Source organism: Stenella coeruleoalba (assembly GCF_951394435.1).
Source record: "Stenella coeruleoalba genome assembly, chromosome: 6".
NCBI lineage: Eukaryota > Metazoa > Chordata > Mammalia > Artiodactyla > Delphinidae > Stenella > Stenella coeruleoalba.
In genome coordinates, this window is record NC_137151.1 from 127649512 (window position 1) to 127671565 (window position 22054).

The window sequence follows — 22054 nt, forward strand, 5'->3', positions numbered from 1 at the left end:
TTTTATTTCTTCCCATTTTTAGTATATCACAGCCTAGATTTCACTGTTTTACTATACTTGCTTTTTTGAATCTCCTCGTGTCAGGTATCCATCTATCAAGGAACATTGACGCTTCAGCGGCTTCCGCCGTGACCCCTTTCTCACTCTCAGTCTTCTTTCTCTTGGTCTGTGAAGCTAGATTCTCAGCATCCCACCCCTAAGTGGGCTGCCTCACCCTCGGTGGGGCTCGGTTCCATTGAGCTAGGAATGCAGCAAGAGACATGACTGTTTCCTGGCTACTTTTCACAAATGCACCGCTCCTGATACACGAAGTCTTTACTTTGGAAGCTGTTCTTTTTTTTTTGCGGTATGCGGGCCTCTCACTGCTGTGGCCTCTCCTGTTGCGGAGCACAGGCTCCGGACGCACAGGCCCAGCGGCCATGGCTCACACGCCTAGCCGCTCCGTGGCATGTGGGATCTTCCCGGACCGGGGCACGAACGCGTGTCCCCTGCATCGGCAGGCGGACTCTCAGCCACTACGTCACCAGGGAAGCCCTGGAAGCTGTTCTTTAGCGAAGTTTGTTGCATGAGACCACTGTAAGTGGGGTCTTACTTCGTACGTCTGACAGATTTTCCTTCAACTCTATAGACAAGTTTTTAAGTTGAGATTTGAAATTGTACTAAGATGAACTAAGCATGTATCTTTTATGTATTGCTTAATTGCTTAACAGAAACGTTATTTTAGGTCAGCATGTAGGCATGAAGTGATACTGGATTGGTTTTTCTTTTTTAAATATCTTCAAATGAATACCGTCAGTTTTCTGATAGCAGTGACTTTTTGGGAGTATTGATTTATGTGTATACTTCTTTGATTTGTGAGAACTAAGGATATCTGTGTTTGTCACAGGTTTAATAATGTCTTAAAAGCAACTAATAAGGTGTTTATTTGTTCTTTTTTTAGCAACAACCAACTCAGTTTATAAATCCAGAAACTCCTGGCTATGTTGGATTTGCAAATCTTCCCAATCAAGTTCATCGAAAATCAGTGAAAAAAGGTTTTGAATTCACGCTAATGGTGGTTGGTAAGAAATTAACTTGTACTCTCAAGTTATTAAATATGTGGGTGTCTCCTTTTCCCAACCTGTGGAGTATAATAATGTAACCTAAAAGTCACAGGGAAGATTCCTTTGTTGACGGAGTCAAATAACTTGGGAATTTGAAAAAAAAACTTCTTTAGAAAATTTTGCTGAAGTGCAGAATTATAATTTTTATGTCATTTTTTGCTTGTATGTAGTGAAAGTGTTTGCTCATTGTGACAGCGGGCCTCTGAAGCCCTCCCGCCGCCCCCCAAATCCTTGCGGCCTGGTGTCCATGACGCTTTCTAGCCCCTTCCCCACCGAGCAGGGCTCACTCGTGTAGCCAGTAGGACGTTGTGGAGATGAAGGTGTGGCCTGTGCCTTGCCTGCTCTTGAATCATCACTGTCGGGACACTTCATAGTGAAGTCCTGCAGGGCACGGCGCTGAGGCCTGCCAGTGACCATGTAAGTGACCGTTCAGAAATGTCCTCCAGCCCCAGTTAAGCCTGCTGGTGACCGCCATCCTGGCCAACATCCCTGTCACCACAGAGGGACCCTCAAGCCATAACCGCCCACCTTAGACACTCCCGAACTCCTGACCCAGAGTCCATGAGGTGGTAAATGTTTGTTGTTGGTTTAGGCCTCTGAATTTTACAGTAATTTGTTACACTTGAAAGATAACAAACACTTATAATTAACCAGAAGCATGTTTATTTAATACTCATAAAAAGAACTGTTCAACTTTTTCTGGTGGGTATATTTTAAACAAGGAACAACCCTTACTACACACACGTGTTTTAAAATAAGTACTTAAAGTCGTTTGAAATTGAGTGGTTACCTGAAATGTCTATTATATCAGATATATTTTATCATGGATTATAGCATATATATTCTGTTTCAGCGTGTCCATAACAAACTTAACTTGATGAACTATTAATTCTGCTTACCATACCACATTTTATTTCATTTCTGATAATCGCAAGATTCTCCCCAAATGCTGAGGTAGCCGCTGGGAAAGCTTGATGGGTGCTCATGCATGAGTGGGACAAACGATTGTTTCCTGGGATAAACAGTTCACAAATCTGAGATGAAAAAAACTGTGGGACCCTAGGCCCAGAGAAGTGAATGGTGACATGTTTTAGGAGCACAATTACATGATGATGTTAATAATGCAAATTCCAGTTCCTGGTAGAAAAGAGAAATGCAGTGCAGTCTGTCACACAGTTATTTAATTTAGAGCTTTAAAACCAGACAGTTACTTCTGGCCCTGATAGAATAACTCAGGGGTTGACAAGCTCTTTCTGTAGAGGGTCAAATAGTAAATATTTAAGGCTTTGTGAGCCTTACAACTTTTGGTGCAGCTGTTAACTCCACTGTCGTCGTGGGAAACAGCCATAGACGACACATGAACAAACAGGCACAGCTGTCCCAGTGAAGCTCTGTTTTGTTCATGTGGTAGAGGGCTAGATTCGCAGGAGAGCTGCAGCTTGCCAAACCCTGAAAAATTTTCTGATGGGCCTAACAGCAAATTGTACACTGCAGAAGAACGGGGGCAATAGAAAGCATCCAAACTAAAGCACCAAGCAGAATACATATAAAGAAAAGCACGCAACCGGATGGTGAAAACCACTGGTAAATGGGAACATCTTACAAGCACACCAGGGCATGTAACCAGATGGCGAAAACCACTGATAAATGGGAAAATCGTACAAGCACACCAGGGCATGTAACCAGATGGCGAAAACCACTGATGAATGGGAAAACCCTACAAGCAGCCAAAGAAAAAGAAAAACATTACATAGGGTCGGAGGTAAGAAGGACCACTGACTGCTCATCAGGAATAATGTAAGCCATGTGGAATGACAGTTTAAAGTACTGAAAGTATAAAACTATCAGCCTAGAATTCTGTGTTTGTCAAAAATAACCTTTAAAAATGAAGGTTAAAAAGAAGGTAAAGACATTTTCAGATAAATAAGTGGAAAGAATTTATCAGTATCAGACGTATACCGTAAGGAAGATTAAATGAGGTTTTCAAGTTGGCACAGAAAGGAGAGCACTGGAAATGGCAAATGTATTGGTAAAAATAAGACTTCTTGCTTTTCAATTTCTTTCAAAGATAATTGATAGTGTGTAACGTGTAGGAATAAAATGAATAAGGGTAGCGCAGAGGACAGGATGAGTAGAAGCGTGCGGCTGTGAACTTCTTACGTTACGTGTGAGGCGGTAGGACATTACTGAAAGGAAGATGCTGGGCTAATGGTGCACGTTGTGAACGTAAGAGCATCCACTAGAGAAATAAAGACTTGGCTAAAAGCCAATAGCTTTGATAAAATAGAGTATAAAAAAGTATGCAGGGGCTTCCCTGGTGGCACAGCGGTTGAGAGTCCGCCTGCCGATGCAGGGGACACGGGTTCGTGCCCTGGTCCCGGAAGATCCCACATGCCGCGGAGCGGCTGGGCCCGTGAGCCATGGCCGCCGAGCCTGCGCGTCCGGAGCCTGTGCTCCGCAACGGGAGAGGCCACAGCAGTGAGAGGCCCGCGTACCGCAAAATAAAAAAAAAAAAAAAGTATTCAGTCCAAAAGAAAGCAGGAAAAGAAAAAAGGAAGATGGCAGCAAGATGGCAGCCTTGAGCATAACCTTGTCGATAATTATGTGTAAATGGACAAGGTAAAGTATAAGGGAAAGGTAGGGGTTATCAGACTAAATGACCTCCTGTTGTCTACAGGAAAAACCCTTTTCATTAAAAATAAAAGAATGGGACATTGTGATGCAAGCCCCAGTCATAAAGCTGAAGTGGCTGAATTACTATCAGACAAAGCAGACTTTAGGTCTACTACCTGAATATTCCCAGAGAGGAAGAACTTTATATCATAACGAGAAAGGGATCTGTTCAAAACAACATTATCTAAAATATGCATGACGCAGAGTCTGATGGGAGAAAGATAAATCTGTGAGGACAGGAGTTTTTAACACTCCTCACAGTAGTGTATGAAGCAGATAGAAAGTCAGTAACGTTGTAGAACGTTTAAGTTATGCTGTCAAACAGTACAGCCCAACTGACATGCAGAGCACTGTGCTGAACAGCTGCAGGACACCTGTTCTTGTAAGGCACGTGGAACATTCACCAGACATGCTCTGCATTATGAGAGTATTAGGCCAAGCACTGCCCTACTGCAAATGATGAGAAAAGTAGACTTAATTCCTCATGAGCCTAGACAGACACCTTACTAAAATTGCAGCAAGTCCTTAATACAGTCAGTTCTACTGTAACACAATATTTGTGTGTTCCTAAAAAATCATCATGCAGGGAAAATAGGGACACGACACTCAAAACCTTCCTCAGTGACGTGTTAGGAACATAGTAAAAATGATCTCAGTTTCACATGTTAAATGGTTAAGAAATCAAAATTACTACACCAAATAAGCCACTGAACTGAAGTTTGTGAAAGGGGGCATCAGGATGGTTGCAGCCTGTGTGTTATTGTGAGGTTGTGGAAGGAGGGCTATCTGAGGATGGGTGGACAGTTGGGACACTGGAGGTAAGTGGCTGTGGCTTGTAATACGTCAGCTGGTAGCTGTGGTGTATGCCTTGGGAGGAGTGTTCCTTTGTGGCTTGATTCTGCTGGGTAGACCTAGTTTCTCACCAGTGAAGTCACACATAAGTAAATGCAGCGTTTGTATTATGCTGAAATTGTTACATAATATATCAGTTGTGTTGGAACAAATTGTCACTTTCAAAGCAAGTGTCATGGCAGGACTGACTGTGCACCCTAAATGAATGGAGTTGGTCACAGGAATGTGTGGTTTAACACTGGAAATCAATCACTTTGGTCCTAAAGGGGAAATACCTATAGTTAGCATTACTTTCACTCATGAAAAACTGAGAGAAAGAAGTAAAATCTCCTTAGTGGCAAATGACATGATTTGTGTATGTTAAAATCGTAAGAAAATACAAAGCTGCTAGATCGAATAGGTAAAGTTTAGCAAGATTGCAGGTTCCGGTCAGTATACAAAAATCAACTTTATTTCTATAATTACCAGCAAGTAATTTAAAAATGAACTTAGAAATACAATATCAAAAATAATTACAATGATAAAATCTTTTTTAAAAGTAGTACCATTTATAGTAATATAAAAGGTACATACTGCTTAGGGATAATAAAACAAAATGTGGGGACTTCCCTGGCAGTCCAGTGGTTAAGAATCTGCTTTGCAATGCAGGGGACGCGGGTTCAATCCCTGGTCGGGGAACTAAGATCCCACATGCTGCGGGGCAGCTAAGCCCGCGCGCTGCAACTACTGAGCACTCGGACCGCAACAAAAAGATTCCACATACCACAACTAAGACCCGGAGCAGCCAAAAATAAAAATAAATATAAATATATTTTTTAAAGTATTAAACTTAAAAAAAATTTTTTAACAAAATGTGTGCAAGACCAACACTGAAAACTTCAAAACACAGCTGAAAAAACCAAAGGAAAGCTGACTGGGTTGCGAGACCTCGCCTGCTCGTGGAGTGGGGCTCTTCAGATGTCCTGCCTCCCCAGATTGACCCATAGAGTCAATTAAATCCCTGTCAAAATCACAGCAGACTTTTGAAAACAGGAATTAGTGATCTGATTCTAAAGTGCAAATGTAAATGCAGAGGGCCTAGAATATGACAGAACAATCTGATTTCCAACAAAATCCACAGCAGTGCGTAAGGTAGGCGTAGAGATCAGCTGCATAAAGTAACAGCCCAGACCGCATGTATATGGTCAGCTGATTTTTGACTAAAGTGCCAAGGTAATTCAGCATGGGAAAAGGTTAGTCTTTTTACAAATAGTGCTGTAGTAATTGCTTGATTGTTGGAGAAAAAAGTGAACTCTAGCCCCTCCTTTACACTGAACATCAACAATAAACTCAGGATGGATTGTTGACCTAGTTGGAAAGCTATAAAAAGTCTAGGAGAAAATTGCTTTAAAAATGTTTATGACCTTGGAGCACGCAGATTGCTTAGGACATGAAGAGCACTAGTCACAAAATAAAATAATACGTTGTGCTTCACTCAAGATTTGCCTTCTTCAGAAGGCACCAGTAAGAAGATAGGCCATAAACTGAGAAAGTGTTCATATCGTAGTATATGCAACACAGGACTTACATCTAGAATATAAAAGTTTTCACAGGCTTAGTAAGAAGACAAATGACCCAATTACAAAAAGGGTCAAAAGATTTGAAGAGACATTTCATGGGAGGTAAACAGATGGGTGGTAAACACACGATGACGTCCTCTTCAGTCATCAGGGAAACACACATGAAAACCACGATGGGGTAGCCCCGCATACCCGCCAGACTGGCTGAAGTGCTATAGGCAGGCAGTGCAAGTGTTAGCAGTGGAGCAGCTGGTGAGAAGGCAAAGTGTGCCCTTTCTTCACAGTTACATGGGCACCCTGTGACTCAGCGGTCCCCTCCTAGGCGCACCCGAGAGAAGTGATAGCACGTCGCAGACTGTGTGTGAATTCTCAAAGCCAGTTTTCTGGACACAGCTCGGGTGTCTGTCCAGCAGCAGGTTGTGTTGTATCCACACGACAGAACATTGCTTGGCAGTGCAGAGAAGCAGGCTACCGGTAGGGGCGGCAGCACCGACCAACCTCAGAGGCTAAGCGATTGTTTGCTGCGCCAAAGCTGCCGGACGCAGCGGAGAGGGGCTGCTGCTGTTTCGTGTTAAATTTTTGGGTGGTGATGGATTTGCACTGGTCCACACCTTCATTCGCGTCGTTTCCCCCATCTGAAGGCTCCTATTTGGGACACTCCCAGCTGGGATAGAGATACTAGTGAAAGTATTAGGACAGAGCAAAGCTAGGTGTGCTCAGAGATTCAGCCCAAGGGTGGCATCATGTTCTGAGTTAATAAGCAGATTATTTGTAGATGTTACCCCAAAGCTATTCCAAGTGAAATAAATCACTTATGCCTTTAAAATTAAGATTCATGATTTAGAATCAGCCATGTCCACTCAGACACCTTTGCTCAGCTGTCTTCTGGCCTTGGTCCCTTTTCAGCTGTATTAGTCACAGCTCTCACCATTCAGTCGGTGACAGAGTGGCTCTGCCTGGCATCTTCCCCTGCTGGACTGCCAGACTCCATGGGAGCAGGGACTCACCCATCCTGTTGTCTGCTGTGTCCCCGCACCTACACCTGTGCCTGGCGCTCGGGGAGAGGACTTGGCACGTCCTGGCAAAGTCCCCTGCAAGTGTAGTGAACGTGTAAAAGGGCGTTGCTGGACACTTTATTAAAAGGACAACTTGCTGGGATAGTGTGTATTAGGTCATATCCTTGCTCTCTTATATTTGGACATGTTCAAAATGTAATTCTGTTTTTGTCCTTTTAATGTTCCTTTTCATCTATGAAAATGGCAGTCTAGTTAAAGTGCGGTCCTAATCGTGTATGTCTGCAAATTTCAGATTCAGTCTTCTGTTCTTGATTTTCCCAGAGGTAATTTTTAAATCAGATGTATGCTCCTTCCACAGGCTGAGCAGGCACTTAGCAGAGGGGGGGTCGCACCGAGGTGCCCAGGGGACAGTCGGACCAATACATGCAAATTAAGCCTTAGATGATGACCTCCAGTAAAGTGTTGGAATCTGTTCATGCTTCCTTGGAATGGGAATTTTAATTTTTGGTATTTTGCATCTTCTTTGAAGTCAAACTTCAAATATTCGGAATACGTGATACACAGTGGTTTAAGTGGAGTTTTTAACTCGTTAAATGCTTGAGTGGCTATGCGCTGCCCGAATTGGTCGCGTTACACTCAGCAAAGTGAGCAGGAAGTTGCCTGATGTGCGGTGGTTGCCAGCGGTGGGATGTGGGGCTGTGAGCGAAGCAGGAAGAGGGCAAGGGGCCTGCTCTTGCCTTGGTGTCACAGGGGAGATGGCAGACTGGTTGTGCGCAAGGGTTAGCTGTCCATCCGTCCTCCGTGCCCTGCCACAGCTTGGGAAGCTGGGCGTTGTTGACGTGTGTGTGTGTTCAGTTCTCTGAAACGTGATGAGTTTAAGGGTTAGCGGAGCCCATACCTGAAAATCTACTGTGCATTCCTTTTCTCAAAAAAAAAACCCACCTCAAGTCCATTCCACGTATTTGGGAAGAGGTCACATTGTGTTTATGAGCTTAACGGATCCTGGAGCCTCACAGACCTGGATTCCAATTGAGGCCTTGCTCTGGACAGCACTCTGAGCACAAGGCTACTGACCTTGGAGCCCCTGTCCCCCCTCAGTGGGGCCGGGAGGGCTGTGCCGTGTTCACAGTCGCCACATGGGATGCAGAGACGGATGTTCGTGAGGCGCTCAGTCCAGGGCCGGGCCTCACGCAAACGCTCAACAGAGTTGACTGTGTCACACGCACAACGTCATGACATCACTTTCCTTTTTGTTTCAAGGTGAATCGGGTCTCGGAAAATCAACTCTCATAAACAGCCTCTTCCTGACTGACCTCTACCCAGAAAGAGTCATACCTGGAGCCGCAGGTACGGAAGTTTCCGCGCTGCACTACGTGAGAGCTGCGGCGGAGTGCATAATTAGTATTTTGTGCCGTAGCTTTGTGTTTTGTTTGTTTTTGTTTGGCTCTAGACACAAGGAGAGCGTCAGTCGGTAGGGAAAGGTGTGCTGCACCTGACGTCCTTGGATCTCGATTATACACACTCAGACCATGTACCATGGTCCGTCTTCTCCAAGCTTGTTTTCTTTGTCTACAAAGTGTAATAGTTCCTGCCTATGTTGTATGTTTGATGGGAGGATCAGTGTTCTCATGAAAAAACCGGCATACACAGAAGATTTCTGTGGGCATAGGTGTCATCGGACCTCTTCCCCTAGGTGTTAGCGTCCAGCACTGGACACTGGGCTTCTTGAGGCTGTTGAGTGAATGAACCGTGCATACATCAGTCTGGGACTTGGGCCACCACAACACGACTGCAGCCCTTGGACGGTTTTAAAATGAATTCATTAATTGTTCTTTTTGTCCCGGGAATCAGAAATTATAATTTTCAACTCCCAAGCAGCCCTTTAATCTTAGCTGCGATGTGTCCTTCGCTGACCCTGGGTCGTTTTTACACAGTCCTCATGTTACCTTCTGAGAACTGTCCTTAAAGAGAAATAGTGAACTTCTGAGTCATTTGTTTAATAAAAAGAAAGTAACAGGTAATTTCTCATTTTTGCAAACTGGCTCTATTTTAAGGTACGTTCCTTTATTAAGTTTGCTTCTTCTTTTTCTTAGAGAAAATTGAAAGAACTGTCCAAATTGAGGCATCAACTGTTGAGATTGAAGAGCGAGGGGTCAAGCTGCGGCTGACTGTGGTGGACACACCAGGCTACGGGGACGCCATCAACTGCAGGGATTGGTACGTGCCCCAGAGCCCCGCCAGTGACGAGGCTGTGTGCCTGCCTACGTTTGTTTCTGTGTATTTCAGTCTGTAATGTTGATGACTGATTGCTGGGTTTGGAGTAGCTGTGTATAATAAAACAATGAGACAATTTAAATCATTTTAATTACGGCATTTTAAATGAGGAATTTCACAGGGAATGAGTATTTTTTTCTGTAAGAGCGTTCTAGTGAGATCTGATATCACAAAGCCAACCATACAGCAAATGCTAGAATAAATAAAGCACCTTGATTTGGACCATGGCCAGTGGACAAGATATGGTAGTACAGCCTTTCTCTTTTCCATATTCAAGAAGATGAAACCTCTTAAGAGACTTGCTCCAGAGCTAGTGTCTGTAACTGGCTGCTTGTTGCACCATTTGCACAAGTAAAGAAATCCAGAAGTAGAATGTAAGCGCAGTCTGTCCCCTGTACCTTGCAGAGAATCCGCCTTCGTTGTACACACTCCCCTGGTTCTAATCCCCATAAGCATAAAGCACCAACTTTCCAGCACTGATGAGAAGAGGGAAGGAAGGAGAGGGCTGTCTTGCGTCTTTCTCCTTCACCAGGGGTTTCTCCCTTCCTTCCGCAGGCAGCCCTTAGCTCCCGTGTTCCGCTCCCACTCTGCCCCGACTGTCTTCAGTCAGTCAGCTCAGCCTCTTTGTAACCTATCCATCCAGGCTTTTGACCTTCAACACTTACGGAAATGATTCTTAGCACAGTTTCCGAAAGCCTCCATCTTGCCAAACCTAGGAGTCGGTTTTCTGTCCCCATCTTACAGTTGAATTATTAAATCACACCTGCTGGAGAGGCAGGGAATAGAACAGCTCGTTTTGCCTTTGAAGTTTGGGACAGCTGCCTCTTGCATCCCGTGATTACCTGTGTTTGTGTTTCTCTCAGCTTTAAGACAATCATCTCCTACATCGATGAGCAGTTTGAACGGTACCTGCATGATGAGAGTGGTCTGAACAGACGGCACATCATTGATAACAGGGTGCACTGTTGCTTTTACTTTATTTCCCCCTTCGGACACGGGTAAGTAAGCGTTTACCATGGAAACCTGGTGTGTAGATTAAGATTTCGTGTTTACTATGTGGGTTTCCAGCTTTCCTCCAAACTGCATATTTTATTATAAGAATTGGGGTAATTTTGAGAGAAAAAAGTTCAGTGTGATCTCCTTATTCTTCCCTTAAACATGACTTTTAGACTTAAGCCATTGGATGTTGCGTTTATGAAGGCGATACACAACAAGGTGAACATTGTGCCTGTCATCGCGAAAGCCGACACGCTCACGCTGAAGGAGCGGGAGCGCCTGAAGAAGAGGGTGCGTGCTGGGCTCCCCGGGCCGGGGCGGGGGGTTCGGACAGTCCCTGCCTGTCTGGTACAGAGCAGGCCTTGCTGATGTCCGTGCTGTCAGCGTCGGTGCGCCTCTGTCGTCTCACAACTGTGTAAGTCAGACGAATTCTTAGAAAGGGACTGAGGTGCGTTTATGTTTTTGAAGGAGGGCTGCATTTCCCTCAAAACAGGTTTGTAGCCGTTTGCAGCCCCCAAAGCAGAGTGTGAGCTTTTGCTCCTCTGCGGCCCTGGAGCAGCTCTGGATGTGCTCCCGGCGTGTGTAGGGTCCCTCCTGAGAGATGGGAAACGGCACCTCGTTGCAGTTTGCGTCCGCCTGGTTGCTGGTGCGAGTTTCTGTCACGGTGCTTGAAGCCCGTTGCCGTGTCCTCTGGGGTTTCAGAGCTTGCCGCTCTTCCCTGCGTTTCTATTGACTCACAGGTACTCGTGTATTTTTAGGCATTGACTGTCGCGCTGCACATTACTTCACCTAGTTGGACTTTCGTGTTACCTCATGTCTCTCTTGATGTCTTCTGCTGTAAGCGGAGCTTTAAACTAATACGGACTTGTGTTTGTCAGCCCTTTCCTTTATTGTCTCACGTGTCTGCCAGTGTTTTAGGAAGTATTCAGGCCCTTGGAAGAGTCCCTGAAAGCTTACGCATTTCTATGCTTGACAGTAAGTGTCTTGGCAATTCACGCTTAAGGGAACTTCACCTTTCATAGGATGTTACATTAAATTCCGGACAGGTAGGAGGGGCAGCTGTTGGGGTTAGGAGGCTTTATACCCATCTCTGATCCTGTGTCCAAAATTCTTCGGGCTCGATTTCAAAGGCTGAAAGGAATTGAAATCGTGGGCCTTGGCAGTCCCTCTCCTTATCCGGTTTCTTCCTTGTACCTGTGGGTGTGCTCCTCCTTCACAGTCTAAGAACATCTGCCCACCTCCCTGTCTCTCAGAATGGCCCCGTAGCTCTGCAGTCGCCCACAGTGAGGAGGTGTGATTATTTTTGATCCATCACTTTCTTGCTGCGGAGTGGGGAGCAGGCAGGGGGTCACGCTCACCTCTCAGCTTCTCCATCTCGTTGGGGAACAAGCAGTTAGGAACAGACTAGGGCCAGCTTGTGAGGGGGAGAGGGTGCGGGGAGGAGGGCCTTCTCTTAAACCCCAACTTAGTGCGGACAGGGGGTTCGTCCAAGATCTTTGACCACGCAGGGCCCTTCAGGTCACATTAAGGAGGAGAAAACTGGGGAGCAGGTTTGAAGTAGGGGTGCTTCCTGCTTACTTGCTTGTGCTCTCCCTTCCCTGGGTGGTCCAGACTCTGGCGTGAGAGTAGAAGCAGAGCCCCAGCCTCGCGTCTGACGGAGCACCGACCCTGGGGGCTTGGGGCTGCTGCTTAGTGGACTGGCTGGTGGTGAGTGCCTGCTTACTTCAACTCCAGCCCAGTTGCCCTTTCCCTCTAGGCTACTCTACTACTTGGTTGATAGTTCAGACTGTGAGGTTACACTGCTGACCACTTTTTTCCTGTTGAATAAAATCCAGACCCCTAGATCCCTCACCTGGTGGCATTCAGGGAACTGTCCACCTCAGTTGTTTCTTTGTCCTGTCCAGCTGGATGTCTTAACCTTCCAGCCATTCTGGATTTCTTGTAATTCCCAAGACACAACCCTTGCGTCCTCCCCTCCATGCCTTTGAGGAGATGTTCCCTCTGGGCGCATCTCCCTTCTCTACCTGCAGGACTCCTTCCGGAGGCTGGTTGTGGTGTGGTCTGCTTTACCTGCTGTACTGGGACTGTCGTTAGTCTGCTGCTTTGGGCAGTGAAGGTGGTGATACGTTGTTGTTGTTACTCTGGACAGAGGGTCCCTCGGTGCAAGCATGAATACCTTTTTAGCAGTTTGTAAAATCATTTGAAAATGATTTTAATCAATATGATTATTGACATTTGGATAATTCTGACATACTTCTAATATGATGCGTTAGACTTGACTGAAATAGTATGCAGTTTGCTACAGTTGCTCCTGGTTTGGTGTTTCTTTCAGATTCTGGATGAGATTGAAGAACATAACATCAAAATCTATCACTTACCTGATGCAGAGTCAGATGAAGATGAAGATTTTAAAGAGCAGACTAGACTTCTCAAGGTAGGAGCTTTGTCTCCAAGTACACAGTGTAACTAACGCACTCCTTTTTCCTGTAGTCAGTGCATTTAAAATGGAAAGAGCTGGCAAAGCACAGTCTTAGAAGGCTTGGCCTCTGAGGTTGCCAGGTAGATTTGGTCACAGTGGTAGTTCTGCTCTAAAGATATTCTGGCATAGCTGTTACCTGAGGCTTAGAAACCTCACTGCAGGTTTAGTTTGATTTCCTACAGTTTGTCCCATGTGGAAAAGAACTGCCACTTGCAAGTAAAATATGTGTACCGTTGGTTTTCCGAGTGAGCCTCGTAGTTGGCAGCGGCGTGCTCATTCTGTGCTGACGTTCCTGTGTCCGCAGTGAAAGTTGGGGTTCCCTGTGTGGAGCCAGTCTACCCCGTGTGTCTCTTTCTAGGCCAGTATCCCATTCTCTGTGGTTGGATCCAATCAGCTGATTGAAGCCAAAGGCAAGAAAGTCAGAGGCCGCCTCTACCCGTGGGGCGTCGTGGAGGTGGAGAACCCAGAGCACAACGACTTCCTGAAACTGAGGACGATGCTCATGTAAGACGCGCGTGCATTCCCACCGGCTTGGAGAGCAGAGCTTTCGAGTGGGGGGTGTGCGTGGGGCCTGCGAGCCACACCGGCTCCGTTGTGCTCCTGCAGCAGGGCTATCCCGGCTTGATGCAGAAGGCCCTCCGCTCTCTGGGACTGTAGCAGACTAGCCTCTTCCACCTGGGGCCTGTAGCTTAATACACTCTCCTTCCTAATCTCAAAGACCTTTTTGATGCTAAAAGTAGACTAGAGCTCGCCTGTGGTGTGGCTGCACCATGCACGGGACACCTCGGCTCTGGCGAGGAAACGGACAGCGTCGCTGCCTGGGACCCTGGGAGCCTTCTCCAGCCACTGCTGAAGTGCAGCGTGCCCATCAGCCTCGGGCTCTCACACGAGGTGGCCCCGGTTAGCCTTGGGGTTCCCCAGTCGGTTTTTAGCAGCTAGAACAGACCTGACCACAAAAACAGACTTTTTTCCTCTAAAAATAAATTGTACATTTAGTAACAAACATGCATTGCTGTTGCCCTTGAATAAAGAGGCTAACAGAAAGAGTGTTGCTAAAATCTAACCCCTCTTTCATCAGAATTCTGAGATCAAAGAACGGCTGGTCCAGATAAATTTTGAAGAACTGAAAATTGCTCTACAGGCCACGTAGGTCTCACTTGGTTTAGGAATTTTTGGTGAATTAAAATCACTAAAAATACCATTAAAGTTGGCATTCAAGTTATGTCAGATGTAATTCAGTCACCATGTCAGGTGTGAAAGTGCACCCAGGCCCTCCAGGGACAGGCCCTTGGCTGTCATGATCCTGTCTCAGAGCTGAGTGCTTAAGTATCTGAAAAAGCTGGGCCGAAGCTAGGAGTGTTTTCCAAGATGATTAGAAGATGCAAAGTGCTGTTTCTGTCTTATCCAGAAGATAAGTACTTTGATTTATGGTTTTCTCCACAGGTGACACTAATAGGCTCTTTGTGACATACACGTTAAGCTTAAGGAGTCACAAATGTTTGAATTGCTTGTTTTTCGTAAGTTCTTTCAGAAAAGTGTGCTCTGTTTCAGACACTGTTTACCTAAACAATCTCCTAAAGCCTCTGTGCCTCTCCTTCTGTCCACTGTGGTGATCTCACGCAAGGGGTGGTGCTTGTGGCGGAGACCCTGTGGCCCAGCTGGGTGTGTCTGTGCGTTGTTTATCGTGGTAGCAAAGAGATGCGCCTCTGTAGATGTTTCCACAGCCTCATTCCCTTATCCCGAAATTCCAGCAACTTTGTGTACTGTTTACCAAGTAATCTGGGGTCTTAGTTCCTGGTGTGTGTTCTGTGTCCTTCACTGGGTGTTTTTTCCACGCGAATGGCATAGCCCTGGTGCATGCTTTTCTCTTTCAGCACTCACATGCAGGATCTCCAAGAGGTGACCCAGGACCTTCACTACGAAAACTTCCGATCCGAGAGGCTCAAAAGAGGCGGCAGGTTGTTGCCCCAAGTCATGCTGTCCCCTCGGTCCATATTTGGTCACCTTGAGTCATGCTGTCCCCCTCTCCTCTGTGTGTCCAGCTCAGCCTTGACCACTAAGCATCACCATTTGGTTTCCTACTCAGAAGCGATTGGGAGATACTTGTTGCTAATTTAATCAAATCGTGGGGTTGGGGTTTGTTTTTGTTTGGGGTGGGGTTTTTTTGTTGTGCCTGTTAAAAGGTATCTTTAACCGTTGCATATCAAGAACAGCTCTAGATGGAAAGGCCAAAGACTTGTGTTGGATCCTGTTTCAACACAAGGTCCTTCGTACATACGTATGAGGTACACTTTAGAGTCTGCTTTATGGTGTTACTGATTTGGGGACCAGATGTGAAGAAGGGATTTAGAGGCAGCGAGAACATCCCAGTCTGAGGAATACAGCCAGGTTGTGGTACCAAGGGAGTGGGCCCATGTGGAGCCGCGTCTTCGAGGGCTCAGAGGGCCTCCTGCGCCGGCTTCTCCACTTGGACACTCACATCCTGTTCCTTTTTTAAGTACGACTGTTGTAGTGTTTGTTCATAACTTATCTTAGAAGAGTATTCTTCAGATAATACGTACTGTTTTTGGGGTAAAGTCGAAAGTGCCACCCCCCAGCTTAGAGTAAGAAAGAGATCTTGAATTTTCCATTTCGTATTCCATTTTTCATCGTTTTCTTTTCTTATTCATGTCGTTAATCAGAAAAATGATAAATTTATGCAATTTTCAATAGATATGTTTCTCAGAAATATAAAGTGAAATATTACTTTGAGCATCTGTTGTCAGAAATGACCAACTATATTTGTCGTAATATTATAATTGTAATTTCTTTCACCTCTTAGAAAAGTGGAAAATGAGGACATGAATAAAGACCAGATCTTGCTGGAAAAGGAAGCTGAGGTAAGTAGAAAAGTACTTTTCCTGTTTTTGAGTCTACTGTTTAGTGTATACCTAAAAATATTATTTGTAGTTCATATAGTTTTTTTTCCTTGTTTTTTTTTGAAAAGGAACATACTATATATAACTAATCTGTTATATATATATATCTGCACATGATAATATGTATATATATACATAAGTGTATATATTGGTTTACATATATTATCTCATTTAATACCCAACAGCAATTTAGTGGGAAAAGTTGGAAATAGTGAGAATTCAGTAACGTGACTGGTTTTTGTAAGATGTTTAAAAATCAGCAGTTTTCCCATATATAGACAATGAAAATATAATGAAAGAAGCTCATTCAGCATCATTAATGAAAACGAAAGAAATACGTAGTAGGGCTTATATAGGGGAAGAAACTAGAAAAGGCTCTACTGAAAACTGCTTTCAAAATTTGAATAGACACAAAGCTTTGTAGGTAGGATGCTCAGGGTGAGGATCACAGCTCTCTCTAACTCAATTCCCACAGAGTTGTGTGTTTGCTGAGTTCTTCGTTTTAGCGAGAACTTGAAGCAATTCCATTTGTCTTGAAGGCTAAGCATTGGGAAACACAGGAAGCTCTATAAATAGCAGACTAACGAAAAGAGGCTTGCTTTACTGGTTACGGAAACATCAAACGGTGGTCGTCCAGAGTTTGGTACAGGCGGGTTAGGCTGATTAAATGCAGGTCGGGGCTTCCCTGGTGGCGCAGTGGTTGAGAATCTGCCTGCCAGTGCAGGGGACATGGGTTTGAGCCCTGGTCTGGGAAGATCCCACATGCCGCGGAGCAACTAAGCCCATGCACCACAACTGCTGAGCCTGTGCTCCAGAGCTCGCGAGCCACAACTACTGAGCCCGCGTGCCACAACTACTGAAGCCCATGCGCCTAGAGCCCGTGCTCTGCAACAAGAGAAGCCACCACAGTGAGAAGCCCGAGCACCACAACGAAGACCCCCCTGTGCAGCCAAATATAAAGAAAATAAATATATTTTTAAAAATTAATAATAAGTAAATGCAGGTCTGGGAATAGATCAGAAGTGTGGAAATGTGCTCTGAGGTAAAGGTGGTGCTGAGACCTGTTAAAGTGGTGGAATTGAGGCATGTTGAGTAAATAATAAGAAAACAGGCCAGCCTTTTGGAAACAAAAATAAAACACTTCTTTGGCCAAATTAATTCACTGTGGATCAAATATTTAAATGTTAAAAACATAATCACAAAAGTTACCTGAAGAAAATTGAGGTAAATCTTCTACAACACTTGCCTAGAGGCCTTTCTAAACGGAGAGAAACCATAGTGATAAAAAGTGATGGGGTGAGACCTTCAAGATGGCAGAGGAGTAAGACGTGGAGATCACCTTCCTCCCCACAAATACATCAGAAATACATCTACATGTGGAAGAACAACTCCTACAGAACACCTACTGAACGCTGTCAGAAGACCTCAGACTTCCCAAAAGCCGTGAGGCTGACAGGGTCTTGGTGCTCTGACCGGGTGTCAGGCCTGTGCCTCTGAGGTGGGAGAGTCGAGTTCAGGACGTTGGTCCACCAGAAACCTCCCGGCCCCACGTGATATCAGACAGCGAAAGCTCTCCCAGAGATCTCCATCTCAACACTAAGACCCAGCTCCACTCAACGACCAGCAAGCTGCAGTGCTGGGACGCCCCATGCAAAACAACTAGCAAGACAGGAACACAGCCCCACCCATTAGGCAGAGAAGCTGCCTGAAATCACAATAAGTCCACAGACACCCCAAAACACACCACCGGACGCGGTCCTGCCCACCAGAAAGCCAAGATCCAGCCTCATCCACCAGAACACAGGCACCAGTCCCCTCCACCAGGAAGCCTACACAACCCACTGAACCAGCCTTACCCGCTGGGGGCAGACACCAAAAACAACGGGAACTGCGAACCTGCAGCCTGCCAAACGGAGACCCCAAACACAGTAAGATAAGCAAAATGAGAAGACAGAGAAACACAGCATATGAAGGAGCAAGGTAAAAACCCACCCGACCTAACAAATGAAAAGGAAATAGGCAGTCTGTCTGAAAAAGAATTCAGAATAATGATGGTAAAGATGATCCAAAATCTTGGAAGTAGAATGGAGAAAATACAAGAAACGTTTAATGAGGGCCTAGAAGAACTAAACAGCAAACAAACAATGATGAACAACACAAGAAATGAAATTAAAAATTCTCTACAAGGAATCAGTAGCAGAATAACTGAGGCAGAAGAATGGATAAATGACTTGGAAGAGAAAATAGTGAAAATAACTACTGCAGAGTAAAGAAAAAAAAATGAGAAGAATTGAGGACAGTCTCAGAGACCTCTGGGACATTAAACGCACCAACATTCGAATTATACAGGTCCCAGAAGAAGAGGAGAAAAAGAAAGGGACTGAGAAAATATTTGAAGAGATATTGAAAAACTTCCCAAATATGGGAAAGGAAATAGTCAAGTCCAGGAAGCACAGAGAGTCCCATACAAGATAAATCCAAGGAGAAACATGCTAAGACACATATTAGTCAAACTATCAAAAATTAAATACAAAGAAAAAATATTAAAAGCAGCAAGGGAAAAACAACAAATAACATACAAGGGAATCCCCATAAGGTCAACAGCGGATCATTCAGCAGAAACTCTGCAAGCCAGAAGGGAGTGACAAGACGTGTTGAAAGTGATGAAAGGGAAAAACCTACAACCAAGATTACCCAGCAAGGATCTCATTCAGATTTGACAGAGAAATTAAACCCTTTACTGACAAGCAAAAGCTAAGAGAGTTCACCACCAAACCAGCTTTACAACAAATGCTAAAAACAAACAAACAAACAAACAAAAACAAATGCTAAAGGAACTTCTCTAGGCAGGAAACACAAGAGAAGGAAAAGACGTACAATAACAAACCCAAAACAATTAAGAAAATGGTAATAGGAACAGACATATCGGTAATTACCTTAAATGTCAATGGATGAAATGCTCCCACCAGAAGACATAGACTGGCTGAATGGATACAAAAACAAGATCCGTATATATGCTGTCTACAAGAGACCCACTTCAGACCTAGGGACACATACAGACTGAAAGTGAAGGGATGGAAAAAGATATTCCACGCAAATGGAAATCAAAAGAAATCTGGAGTAGCAATTCTCATCTATTTACAATAGCCAGGACATGGAAGCAACCTAAGTGTCCATCGACAGATGAATGGATAAAGAAGATGTGGCACATACATAAAATGGAATATTACTCAGCCATAAAAAAAAACGAAATGGAGTTATCTGTAGTGAGGTGGATGGACCTAGAGTCTGTCATACAGAGTGAAGTCAGAAAGAGAAAAACAAATACCATGTGCCAACACATATATATGGAATCTATAAAAAAAAAATGGTTATGAAGAACCTAGGGGCAGGACAGGAATAAAGACACAGACCTACTAGAGAATGGACTTGAGAACATGGGGAGGGGGAAAGGTAAGCTGGGACAAAGTGTAGGAGTGGCATGGACATATATGCCTTAACAAATGTAAAACCGATAGCTAGTGGGAAGCAGACGCATAGCGCAGAGAGAGCAGCTTGGTGCTTTGTTGTAACACCTAGAGGGGTGGGATAGGGAGGGTGGGAGGGAGATGCAAGACGGAGGGGATATGGGGATATATGTATATGCATAGCTGATTCACTTTGTTGTAAAGCAGAAACTAACATACCATTGTAAAGCAATTACACTCCAATAAAGATGTTTAAAAAAGAAATAGCAAGAAAAAATAAAATAGAATAAATGAAACAAATGTAAAAAAAAAGTGATGGGGATGCAGGAGGGTGAAGAGTCACCATTTGAATCACCCAAAGTAGCTGGGCCCGTCACTCCCCTTTAGTGCACATTCCCCACTGGGTAGTGGCAACTCCTTCCTATCTTTTTAGGTCAAAAACTGTCTCATGTTGTCTTTCTTATTTCTTCTGTTTCTTGATAATTTTTATTTTTTATTTGAATTGCCTATTCATATCGTTTGCTCAGTTTTCTGTTGAGCCATTGGTCCTTTTACTGGTTTGTAAGAGTTTTTTGTATGTTAACTCATGGTCATGTTTTGGGAGAGCACAGACGTTTAAGTACTAGCAATCACAGGACCCCCGTAAAGCCTGCTTGGGGACAGCAGAGCCCGAGAACCAACGGTGTGTTCATCTCGTGTCCGCAGCTCCGCCGTATGCAGGAGATGATTGCCCGGATGCAGGCGCAGATGCAGATGCAGATGCAGGGTGGGGATGGCGACAGCGCGGTCCACGGGCACCACGTGTGAGGTAACGACCAGGCCTGTAGAGCAGGCGCGTGTCCACCCGAAAGGATAGAGGTTGCCCCTCAAAACGGAAGCTGCTCCACGCTTCCTGTTTCGTAAAGGGTTTTCGTGTTTTCTAAGCTTATAAGTGTGAGTAACAATTGTAATGGAAAAACTATTTCCCCTTCCTACGTAGGGAAAAACACTGTTCTTCCCTGCTGTGTGCTCCTTTCCTGTATGTCCCCTTCCACGCAGAGTGCCCTCACTCCTGGTGACCAAATGTGTGGAGGTTCCCCTGCGCCGAGCAGTGCTCCACAACACCAGCTGGGGGTCCTGCAGTCTCAGTTCTGACACCATCTACCTGGAGATGCTGTCAGACCCCACAGGTCGAGGGCTCAGTCCCACAAGTCTGCCCCCCACTTTAGATGCCAGTCCAAAATCCAGGTTGTCACCACTGCTTCTGACTGACCGCCTAGAGATCAGAGGTGCCCACCCCACCGTGGGTTCAGTAATTTGCTAGAGCGGCTCACAGAACTCAGAGAAACGTTTTGCTTACTAGGTCACATTTATTAAAGGATATAATAAAGAACAGAGGTGAATAGCCAGATGCAGAAACCCACAGGGCGAGTGAGGTCCAAGAGAGTCCCTAGTGCAGGAGCCTCTGTCCCTGAGGAGTTTGGGTGTATCACCTGCCCGGTTTGGATGGATTCACCAACCCAGAAGCTCTCCAGACCCCTGCCTTGGGGATTTTAAAGGAGGCTTCCTCGAATAGGTATGATCAGTCATTAACTCCATTTCCTGCTTCTCTCTCCTTTCTGGAGGGTGGGGGACAGGGCTGGAAATGACAAGCTTCTCATCATGGCTTGGTCTTTCTGGTGACCAACCCACAGAGTTCCCTTATTAGCACAAAATCAGGGAAGGTACATGGGTTTCAGGAGCCCTGTGTCAGGAACAGAGGTCAAGGACCAAGTATCAGGACAAGAGGTGCACCTGGTGCTCTGACCACTTAGCAAATGAAAGGGTTTTAGGGGCTGTGTGCCAGGGCTGGGGGCAGAGACCAGGATCTGTTTTTATTGTCTCACAGCAGTAGAAGAAATAAAGTAGCTTTTATTGGTCGTACAGTTTGAAATTTATTAAAGCTGAAAACATCTCTTCAAAGTGTTACCGGAACAGCTTAGGCCAACTAAAAGTAGAGGTGGGGTCAAGGGAGGGAGAAGTATGCCAGGCAGGCCAGGGTGACCTTGCTGCTCCTCACCACAGCTCTGCTCCAGCCGCTGGGGATCAGTGGCGCGTGTGGCTGTGTGGCGGGGTGTATGTTGGCCTCCCTGCTTGAAGGGAGACTAGGAAAAGGCAAATGTCCGCTCCCCTGTACCCTGTGGACAGGGGGACACTCAGAGCTGTCCAGTGGCTGCTTCCATACCTCCAAGAGGAAGGAGGGAGAGGTGAAGTCACATGAGGACCAGAGAATGAAGAGTTACATGGGTGGGGGCGGAGGCAAGCCTGCTCCGTGGAAGAGTGGAGTGGGGCCAGTCGGAGTTCAAGCTGGCACAGAGCTGGGATATGGACCTGATTGTAGGGCATGTGAGCGTCGATGCAGTCCCTCAGGAGGCGATGGGATGGCCCGAGTGACTGCAGGCTGAGCTGACACATTGCAGGACCAATGAGATGGGAGGTAAGGGGCCCGGAGGTCAGGCACCTGTCAGAAGTCTTCCACAACAGGGACAGGTGATGAAGGACGTGGGGCGGGGCGGGCAGGCTGGGGGCATTGGTCACCAAAACAAAGCCCCTGCCCCTTTGCGGCTTATTGGGAAAGGTTTTAGTTGTGAAATACATGCACAGAAAGACACAGATACACATGTACAGTGTAACCAGTTGCTTTTAAAGGGAGCATCCAGAGAAGCCCACCTGGGTCAGAGTTGGTTGCTTTTCTTTCG

The 22054-nt window shown here is 45.5% G+C and overlaps 1 protein-coding gene across 2 annotated transcripts in view; it reads left to right on the forward strand.

Annotated features, from left to right (window-relative positions):
- The window catches only part of SEPTIN2 (septin 2), a 33379-nt gene that overhangs the window by 8771 nt on the left and 2554 nt on the right, over positions 1 to 22054 (forward strand). For both annotated transcript variants that reach the window (XM_079923927.1, XM_079923928.1), the window contains exons 3-12: positions 941 to 1061; positions 8464 to 8550; positions 9297 to 9420; positions 10341 to 10475; positions 10647 to 10764; positions 12806 to 12907; positions 13311 to 13456; positions 14827 to 14910; positions 15774 to 15831; positions 20043 to 20145. In XM_079923927.1, coding sequence (XP_079780053.1) covers positions 941 to 1061; positions 8464 to 8550; positions 9297 to 9420; positions 10341 to 10475; positions 10647 to 10764; positions 12806 to 12907; positions 13311 to 13456; positions 14827 to 14910; positions 15774 to 15831; positions 20043 to 20144 — 1077 coding nt within the window. In that variant the 3' untranslated portion in view covers position 20145. The remainder of the gene's footprint in view (positions 1 to 940; positions 1062 to 8463; positions 8551 to 9296; positions 9421 to 10340; positions 10476 to 10646; positions 10765 to 12805; positions 12908 to 13310; positions 13457 to 14826; positions 14911 to 15773; positions 15832 to 20042; positions 20146 to 22054) is intronic.